Source organism: Saitoella complicata (genome assembly GCF_001661265.1).
Source record: "Saitoella complicata NRRL Y-17804 unplaced genomic scaffold SAICOscaffold_15, whole genome shotgun sequence".
Lineage (NCBI taxonomy): Eukaryota > Fungi > Ascomycota > Saitoellomycetes > Saitoellales > Saitoellaceae > Saitoella > Saitoella complicata.
In genome coordinates, this window is record NW_017567006.1 from 398,693 (window position 1) to 408,078 (window position 9,386).

General features: G+C 52.6%; 4 protein-coding genes across 4 annotated transcripts; 2 read left to right on the forward strand and 2 right to left on the reverse strand.

Moving 5' to 3' along the window:
* Nucleotides 1-177: 177 nt before the first annotated feature.
* On the forward strand, nt 178-1,526 carry SAICODRAFT_30838 (taurine catabolism dioxygenase TauD, TfdA family protein). The gene has a single exon (XM_019167773.1). It carries the CDS (start codon nt 207-209, stop codon nt 1,452-1,454), a length of 1,248 nt encoding a protein of 415 aa, XP_019023535.1. The 5' UTR covers nt 178-206; the 3' UTR covers nt 1,455-1,526.
* A 279-nt stretch (nt 1,527-1,805) lies between these two features.
* SAICODRAFT_81792 (uncharacterized protein) lies at nt 1,806-5,229 on the reverse strand. The gene is made up of 2 exons (XM_019171252.1): nt 4,667-5,229; nt 1,806-2,740 (listed from the first exon to the last, which is right to left on the reverse strand). The coding sequence occupies exons 1-2, from the start codon at nt 5,146-5,148 to the stop codon at nt 1,894-1,896; spliced, it is 1,329 nt and encodes a 442-aa protein (XP_019023536.1). The 5' UTR covers nt 5,149-5,229; the 3' UTR covers nt 1,806-1,893.
* A 983-nt stretch (nt 5,230-6,212) lies between these two features.
* On the reverse strand, nt 6,213-6,909 carry SAICODRAFT_30840 (uncharacterized protein). Its single transcript, XM_019167774.1, has one exon. The coding sequence runs from the start codon at nt 6,746-6,748 to the stop codon at nt 6,527-6,529; it is 222 nt and encodes a 73-aa protein (XP_019023537.1). The 5' UTR covers nt 6,749-6,909; the 3' UTR covers nt 6,213-6,526.
* A 230-nt stretch (nt 6,910-7,139) lies between these two features.
* Nucleotides 7,140-8,869, forward strand: SAICODRAFT_66380 (MFS general substrate transporter; the record flags this gene model as incomplete). Its single annotated transcript, XM_019170225.1, has 2 exons — nt 7,140-7,354; nt 7,469-8,869. The coding sequence occupies exons 1-2, from the start codon at nt 7,220-7,222 to the stop codon at nt 8,867-8,869; spliced, it is 1,536 nt and encodes a 511-aa protein (XP_019023538.1). The 5' UTR covers nt 7,140-7,219.
* Between the last annotated feature and the right edge of the window lie 517 nt (nt 8,870-9,386).

The following is a 9,386-nucleotide window of genomic DNA, read 5'->3' on the forward strand; positions in this document are numbered from 1 at the left end:
TTGGGAAAGTGATCGACACTTCGCACGGCTGAGAGCGACGTTCAGAATATGATGAATTGCGTGCTACGCTTCTTGGCCGGCCGGTAGAGTTCAATCAGGATTGCGTGATGATGTCCGAGACAGCTGGCAAGAGTGGGGAAGAGTCACCGCAGAACATATAAGCTGGTCCTCTGCTCTCCTCGTCCCTTTATCAACGACCAGCTACAATGGCACCCGCAGCAGTTGCACAATCCCCTGTGTCTTCACTCCCTATCGACATTCCAATTACCTTTCCCAATCTTCAAAGCAACTATAACCGCAAGTCTCATCCCGATGACGGGTACACTTACACCATCCGGGCAAACCCTAACTTGACTTCCGGTCAGCACGACATTCTCCCCTCCGCCATTCTTCCCTATGATGCGTACCCAAAGGAAGTCCGTGGGCAAACAGTCTGGGAGGCGAAGGATTACATCGACCGCCCGGAGAAGTGGGTAATTTGGTGGACTGAGGAGGAGATTGCCGACCTCGAGCGTGCCGCCAGGGAGTTTGAGGAGTCCAGCTTGGACCTTACCGAGATTTCGCAAGACAACTTCCGTCTCTCTCCTGCACTCGCCACCAAACTCGGAGCAATCCGCGAAGACCTCGTTAACGGCAAGGGATTCACCTTGCTCAAAGGCCTTCCCGTCCAGCGCTACTCCCTGAAAACTTCAGCAACCATCTACACTGGTCTCGGTACATACATCGGTCACGCTGTCTCACAGAACCACAAAGGCCATATCCTCGGGCACGTCAAGGATTTGGGCAACGATCCCACACAAATCGACAAAGTCCGTATCTATTCCACCAACGCCCGTCAATACTTCCACGCCGACGACTCTGATATCGTCGGTCTCCTTTGCCTAGAGAAGGCGCTGGAGGGCGGTGAGTCCGATATCGTCTCCTCTCATCACGTTTGGAACGTTCTTCAACGCGAACGCCCGGACGTCGTGAAAACTCTCACCGAACTCTGGTACTTTGACCGCAAAGGCGAAGTCTCCCAGGGCGAGAAAGGCTGGTTCACAAACCCGATCTACAGCTATTACCATGGCCGCCTCATCAGCAAATGGGACCCCTACTTCGTCCGCTCCCTGGACCGCTTCATCAAAGCCGGTCTCGTCCCCCCCCTCTCCGCCCCCCAACTCGACGCGATCGAAGTCCTCGAACAAGCCTGCCAACGCGAGTCACTCCACATGATTCTCGATGTGGGGGATATCCAGTTTGTGTCCAATCTGCATGTGTTCCATGCGAGGACGGCGTATAGGGATCATGCGCCCGAGACGGGGAAGAAGAGGAGGCATTTGTTTAGGTTGTGGTTGGCGACGCCGGAGAAGGAGGGAGGGTGGGCGCTGCCGTTTCCGGATTCGAAGTTGGTTAAGAGGGGGGGGATTCAGGTTGATGATACGCCGCCCAAGTGCCCGTTGGATGCGGAGTAAAAGTGGAAGATATTGTGTAGCATATGGATACCCTCATACCCTAGTTAGGAATATGATTCTTGCTAAAGCGCATTTTCACTCCCTGCACGGTGCGTTCTTTGTGTTGGTGGGAAGACTGAAACAAGACTGTATTGTGTTAACGCCAACGCCCGAGAACCTTCTGACTTGTCTAGCCAAGCCTACCCTTCCTGTTACGGGTGTGAGATCCGCGGTATTGGAGCCTGCTTAGGGTGTTTCGTTGGGTTGTGGTGTTGATTTGAGTCAGTAATATCATACGTGGGGGTATTGCAGCTTGCGCGCCGTGTGAAGTATAAGATATGTGCATTCTCACACCATCATCACAAAGTACATGTGGCTAACAGATAAACACGTAAGAGAGACAACGTCCGATCCATCCAACAACCTGGCTACGTGTATATGCGGTTGCGCACGTTGAGGCTTAAACGCCGTCGCTTGCAGTTGCAGCCCGCCCACCAGGATTCTTCTCGACCTCCGGCGGAGGGAAAATGAAGCCTCGACTGTCCGAGCATCGATCAATCAAGACTGACATATCCAAACCCCATTTTTTCAATGTAGTGCATGTCTCGAGATACGTATCTTCCGGGTGCAAGCGACCTTCGATGACGCGCAACCCTTCCATCCTGAGTCTTTCGATCACGCTTTGATGAAGACGCTGTTGTGAGGGTCGGATGTACATGTAATCCTTGTCCTCGGTTTCCTCGCCACTAGGCGGGAATAGTCCAGGATGACGATTCACATGACGTAGGCCAAATGAGTATGAGGAGTCGTGAGGAGTATGGAGGTACTGCTCCGCAGGTCGGCTGTCCTGATACCAGCTTTCCAGAAACTTGTGATCAAACTCGAGGAGACCGTTACGGTCGCAATTGTCGACCATCCACTTGAGCGTAACATCTGAAAGACCGTGAATGAGGTAGCTGCCGCCAATGTCCGAATGAGCACCTGTGAACCAGGTCTGTTCAACAACCTGAGGAATGTTCTTAGTACGGGCTTTGTAGTACTCAGGTTTCAAGATCTTCCACACGGCAGGGTAGAAATCCCTTCTGTGCTCATCAAGGGCAAGTGCTTGAAAAGCATAGTCGACGTGCTCTCCTAAATCCACATCGAAGAACGCTTGGGCTTCTCGAGCTGCTTCCGGTACGTCCTCATCATCAACATGTCGCAGAGACGGAACACCAAGAGCGGCAACGGTGTCAAATACGCCGACACAGCGAATGTTGACGTTCCGGTACCGTGTTTCAAAGTGCCGTTTGGGATCATCGAGAACTCTGAAGCGCTCTGCTCTGGTGTGGTTAGAGTTTTCGCCCTCAGACTTATACTCGTACCACAGTTCATCAAAGTGGCTCATATGTTCCTTCTGCAATACACCTGCCCACTCAATGAAGCCGGCAACGCTTCTTGCGGTGAACGCTCCACGCGAAAAGCCAAACAGAAAGATTTCGTCACCTTCATCGTAGTTTTGGACGATGTAGGAGTAAGCTTGCCGAACCTTATAGCCCATATCCTTAGCCATGGTTTCCTGGAAGAAGCGGGAGAAGAATAATCCCGTGGTGCCAATACCGGGCTGATAAAAGACGATCTGCGGAATCTTCTCGCCGTGAACAATCGCGGTCTTCTTGATTGCGCGAGCGAGAAGAGTAATATTGCTCGGAGGCTTGACTTTACCCGCATGAAAGTTGTAGAGCTTCTGCTTGTACCACGGCAGGTCGGGCTTATTACGGCCAGTATCTTGATGTATAAACTGTTCCTCCCTGAGACGGTTTTCGGCAGTGTAGGATGAGGCGAAGAGACCAAGCGTGGTATGGAGCAAGGAAGGTGGCCTGGGAAGATTGAGTTCATCCTGAGATGTGCCATCGCAGCAGACAATGATCCGTTTCTTCAAAGCTGGGCGACTGTTCGCGGCGAAAGCTGGATTGTAACTTGCCATAGAGTGGACGATCATGAAGTTTCGGTGTTGATTGATTCCGGCGGATCAAGAGGGCCACTTCACATTCATAAGAGCCCGGTCCCTTTGCGCTCAGCCGAGGTGAAAGCATCGCGTGGCGAAACAAACATGTCCACATGATCATTCTGCGTCGTTGCGGGTCGTTTTTGCGAGACCATATTCGCTCGGGCCGTGATGAGAGAACCTCGGCTACGGCATTGTACCGACGGCTGCCATCAACAATGACAGTTGTTGGTATAGAACCGAGCGTGGACTCTGGCAGGTAGAAGATATAAGGTCGCTGTTGTTAAAATTACCGACATCCAAACTAGCATTCACGCCATTGAATAATATTGCGTAGCTCAAGCGTAGGACGACACAACTCCCTCAGGACAACATTCGGGCGGCGCTTCCCGCTCCCTCCGGCAACGACTTCGTGTCCGGCGCCTCCAAATTCTCCTCAATCCATGCCTCACCATACCCCCACTTCTGCAGCGCAGTACACGTGTCCAAATACCTCTCACCCACCGAAACACCCGTCTCCTCCTCCTTCCTCACCCGCTCTAACACGCTCTTATGGATCGTCTGAATGGAGGTGAAGTGATCGTCCGGGTGCGTAGGTGGAGGAGAAAGAGGTGCGGGTGGAAATGCGCCAGGTTTACGATCGACGTAGCGTAAGCGGGGAAAGCCGGAGAATCCGTAGGCTGAATCGTGAGGTGGAAATTCCCATTGTTCCTTAGGTCTGTTCTCGGCAAAGATCTCTCGGAGGTACTTCATGTCGAAATCGAGGAGACCATGACGGACGAGTTTAGAGATCATCCAGGCTAAGGAGACGCCGGAGAGTCCGTCTTCGGGGTAACCACCACCGATATCGGAGTGTGCACCCGCGAACCAAGTTTGATAGACGACTTGGTCAGCCTTGCCGTCATTGTCTCGAACTTGGTAATGCTGAGGTTTGATCACCTTCCAGATCGCGGGATAGAAATCACGACGGTGCTCGTCGAGTGCGAGAGCTTGGAACGCGTAATCGACGTGTTCGCCCAGATCAACGTCGTAGAATGATTGAGCTTCCGCAGCGGATCGGGCGAGCTTGTCGAAGTCGTCGTCAATGGGCGCGAAGGACGGAATCCCAAGCGCGGCAACCGTGTCGAAAACACCGACGCACTTGATGTACACGTTCGTGTACCGATCCCGATACTCTAATCCCTTCAACGCATCAAACCGATCCTTCTCATCAGGCACGTTCTCCTTCTTCTTATACGCCTCCCACAACTTATCAAAATCCTTCATATACATCTGCGTCTTCCTCAATACCCCCGCCCACTCAATAAACCCAGCCACACTCCTCGCCGTAAACCCTCCCCTCGAAAACCCAAACAAGAAGATCTCGTCTCCGGGCTCGTAGTTGTGTACGATGAAGGTGTATGCAGAGCGGACTTTGTAGCCGAGAGATTTGCCGAGGGCAGATTGTGCGAGGCGGGAGAGGAGGCCGGCGTCTGCGGTGCCGACGCCGGGTTGGTAGTAGACGATTTGGGGGATGGCGGTGTAGGATACCATGGAGATTGCGCGGGAGAGGAGGACGATGTTGGAGGGGGCACTGGTGTCGTCGGCGGAGTTTGCGTTGTCGTCTTTCGAGGTGCCGTCGCAGCAGACGATGATGCGCTTCATTGCGAGAGGGATGGTAGTTCTGAAAGATCTGGCGAGCTGAGGGTTGATGGCAAAAGGTGTAGGGAGTCGCTGAGGACGGATCATGGGATTAAGTATCGATACGACAGACGTCCATTGCAATTGAGATGGCCATGGCTAACGGGCCATTGCCGTGTTTGAGAAAGGTTATGCGCTCAAGCCGCGGTTGGCAGTTCGAAGCGCGCGCGCACGAGAGACGGGACGGCAACAGGCAGAAGCTTGCGTTGGTCAGGAGGGAAGCATTTGCTGTCCCGAGTATTATCTTCCAGAACAAGTGCCATAACTGTAGTTGCCAATTGGCTCGCGAGAGTTGACTTTCACGGCACGTACGCAAAGTGTTCGGCCAGACAGGTTCCCACGCATCCGACCGCCATATATATGCACATCGACTCGCCTGTGAAACGATGATCAAATTTCCTAAACAGAGAGCAGGATGCCCGGAAGCCCAGGAGACGTCTTCAGCGAATGAGAATCTTAGCATGCGGTTCCGACGTGCAAAGTGCAGTCTGGGATGGCCAAAACACATTTTGATAAAGGGTCTTGATAATTCCACTCGCGATCGCCGGTTAGTTCCCGTCCCCGGCCACACCGAGTTCTGGGATGACGTGCAACGTAGAAGCGACTGTAGACGGTTAAATTGGAGCAAATAATGTAGAAGACTTCGATCTATCAGATAGCACCGCTTCCAACCAGCTAGAGGTGGGATCTTGGGCTGGTTTGTCAAGTTAACTTGGATATTTTCGCACAGCCGCACGCACATGCATGAGCGTACAGCAGCGCGCATACCGGCTCCAGCTTTTCAGCTCCTACATGCTCATAAAGCCTTTGGATAGGGCTGAAATTTGACATACACATAGCATCCAGTGTGTTCTATTACGGTGCGCCGTTTCATACCCTCAGTTCATCACGCCTTGAAGATTTCTTGCTAATAAGCTGACGGGCCGTGAGTGGAACTAACCGGAACACGGGTGGAATTATTAGGACCATTAATAAAAAACACGGACGGCGAGACAAGACATGCCTTTGGAGAACAAAATTGGATTGTTACAAGAAGCGTACTCTTCCTCGAAGAAAACCAGCCGACATGAGCTCGAGAACGCGAGGTTGCGAAACTTTCCAGTAGGTTTTGACTGGGAATGAGCTCGAGGCCGGCACAACGCAAAGCTTAAGCTTGAGAATTGAGTCACGGGCAACATGACGGCCCAATTGGGGCGGTATAACTTAAGTTTCGCGACGTAAGTACACCCAGCTGAACGAGGCCGTGTATCCTAACTTTTTGTGTAGACCTCCACCGAGTCAGGCTGCCTACGGCCTCTGTCGACCAATTTGATCTTATCTCTTTGATCTGGATCTTATCAAATCGTCGCCTGCTCGCGCGAGTTTTCACATGTGTGCGCGTTAACGTTTATCCGAGCGGCCATTGGGAAAACTGACCCGGTGGAAGCTACGACCAAGTTAGAGTGAAGGTGATCGTAATGCGGTAGGAAGGCCAGAGGATGCTCGCCATGTCAAGTTTAGTGTACGGCCGGACAGCTTGATGAAAGTTGCTGGGTGGTTCTACGGGATTCATTAGTTGGGGCGGTGGGTGCCGAGTTCCGCGGCCGGGTGAGGGAGAATCGATCGAGTGTGCGAACGTCCGTGAGCGTGAGGCATATGCTATAGACATGCATATGGTCGTGAACGAGATCAATGAGATGGGGCAGTCTACGAGAGGTAGAACCCCGTCCTTCTACGAATCTCCCATCCGCAGGAGGACAATCACAACAATGACACCCATCCGCGCTCGTCTACGCTCGTCTATGCTCCTTTATCTCCCATCATCAAGTCAATCGAGTCATCCCTTTCAACCTCCGTTGGCCCGGGATTCTACTCGCTTATGCTAACACTTGCCGACTTTGCCGACCGCTGACATGTCAAGTTTCTCCGGCGCCACGCGCGAAATCGGCCCGAATTCATGGAAAATAGAGTTCAGACGTACGAAAACAATCAACGCCTCGACATGGAACTTTTCGGAGGAACGGAAGGATGGAAGGCTCGGCATTATAGGTGGCCATTGTGTAGGAGTGTATATAAGTCATCTACTCGTCCCTTTTTCTTATGGGTACAATCATCGTAACAACAGATAGTCGATATCGACATGGCTGACGCTCCGCTCTCCGCTGAGGCACAACTAGCCCGCGAACGCACGCAGCCATTGAGCGTTGAATACGACATCGAGTCTCCCTCTGGTCACGTCCCGGTCGACAGTCTTGCTATTCCTCCTCCTGCAGCGGTACGTGCTTATTCAACTGATACCCTCGTAACGGGTATTCATGACCAACAGGTCGGCAACAACGCACTCCCCACCACCCCACCAACAGCAATCTCCCTCGCCGATCTCGAGAAGAATATTGCGGGCGACTACGAACTCGTTACCTGGCTCCCTGATGATCCCGAAAACCCACATAACTGGTCAAGTCTCTACCGGTGGTACATCACCATCGTCGTCGCCGGTATGGTCGTCTGTGTCGCCTTCGGGTCGTCGGTGATCACGGGTGATTTGTCCGGAATCGCGAATGAGTTCGACGTCTCGCTCGAAGTCACATGTCTTACCACCGCCCTCATGGTCTGCGGTTTCGCACTCGGTCCTCTCGTGTTCTCGCCGCTTTCGGAGATGTACGGACGGAGACCGATGTATTTTGCTTCGTTCTTTTTGTACACCGTGTTCAATATTCCGTGCGCGCTGGCACCCAATATTGGCGCGTTGTTGGCGTGTCGGTTTATTTGTGGGTTGTTTGCGTCGGCGCCGTTGACGCTCGCTGGTGGTTCTATCTCGGATATCTGGCCTATCGCGGTACGTGGGAAGGCGATTGCGTATTTTGCTGCTGCGCCGTATGCTGGTCCCGTTTTGGGTCCCCTCGTTGGTGGATGGGTTGGTTTGAAATGTGGATGGCGTTGGGTGTTGTGGGTCAACATGATCTTTGCCGGTGTCATGTGGGTTCTCGGATCTCTTCTCCCGGAGACTTATGCTCCCGTCATTTTGGGTCGTCGCGCGAAGAAGATGAGGGAGGAGACGGGATCGGATAAGTATGTTACGGAACACGAGCTCGGGGCCAAGTCGTTTAAGGAGGCGTTGAAGGAGACGATGGTTAGGCCGTTCGTGATGTTGTTCGTCGAGCCGGTTTTGTTGTTCATGTCCGTGTATATCGCGATGATTTACGCCATGCTTTACGCGTTCTTCTTTGCGTACCCGGTTGTGTTTGGCGAGACGCATGGGTTTAACGATGGATTGATTGGTGTGACATTCGTCGGTATTCTCATCGGTGCGGTGTTCGCTGTTATCACCACCCCATACCTCGAGAGGATCTACTTGCGTACGGCGGCGAAGAGACCAGGAGGTGTCGCTACTCCGGAAGACAGGTTGCCGGGTATGATCTTCGCGTGCCCCTTCGTCCCCGTCTCCCTCTTCATCTTCGGTTGGACAGCATACCCTCACGTCTCCTGGGTCGGTCCCGCCATCGCGGGTATTCCTTTCGGCTACGGCATGGTGTTGATCTACTATGCCGCAAACAACTACATCATCGACTCTTTCTCCAAGTACGTCGCTTCCGCACTTGCCGCCAAGACCGTCGTTCGTTCAGGAGGTGGTGTTGGGTTGGCGATGGCGACGTTCCCGTTGTATCATAACTTGGGGAACCAGTGGGCCAGCTCCTTGTTGGGTTTCATCGCAATTGGAATGTGTGCTGTACCGCTTATCTTCTACAAGTGGGGTGCGGCCATTCGTGCGAGGAGTAAGGCGGCGAATTAGAGAGAGCAGGAGGATATAGAAGAGATGGCTTACCTGATAGACTTAGCATAGACTACTTTGATTTCGCTACATTCGCTTAGACATATCGCATAGATTTCTTATTGTTTAATGAATTGCTTTCGCTACAGCACCACTTGATCCGTCTCATCGGTTTTGGCTGCGTTCGATCGCTTCCTGTAAGATATGGCGGACGCTGAAGGCAAGGTAACTCGGAGCTAACAAAGCAGTGTATTGGGTATTGGTAAGGTCAGAAGAGAAAGCCCCTTCGACAACTAAATATAGGTAAGGGCCCTGGACTAATCCCGAAACGAGATAGTGCGCCCACAGCTTTATCCCCCCCCTCTTGAATAAGCTCGACCCCGAGCTTCAATGAACCAGACCATTCAGCGAGATAGCAGGGTTAGGGTTAGGGTTAGGGTTAGGGTTAGGGTTAGGGTTAGGGTTAGGGTTAGGGTTAGGGTTAGGGTTAGGGTTAGGGTTAGGGTTAGGGTTAGGGTTAGGGTTAGGGTTAGGGTTA

Excerpts from the sequence above, each read along its gene's own strand:
- SAICODRAFT_81792 (XM_019171252.1), bottom strand. The coding sequence starts at position 5,148 with ATGATCCGTCCTCAGCGACTCCCTACACCTTTTGCCATCAACCCTCAG. Across the intron at positions 2,741-4,666 it reads ATGAAGGATTTTGATAAGTT|AGTTCTCGATGATCCCAAAC; the intron begins GTGGGAGGCGTA and ends AGAGCGCTTCAG.
- SAICODRAFT_30840 (XM_019167774.1), bottom strand. The coding sequence starts at position 6,748 with ATGTCTATAGCATATGCCTCACGCTCACGGACGTTCGCACACTCGATC.
- SAICODRAFT_30838 (XM_019167773.1), top strand. The coding sequence starts at position 207 with ATGGCACCCGCAGCAGTTGCACAATCCCCTGTGTCTTCACTCCCTATC.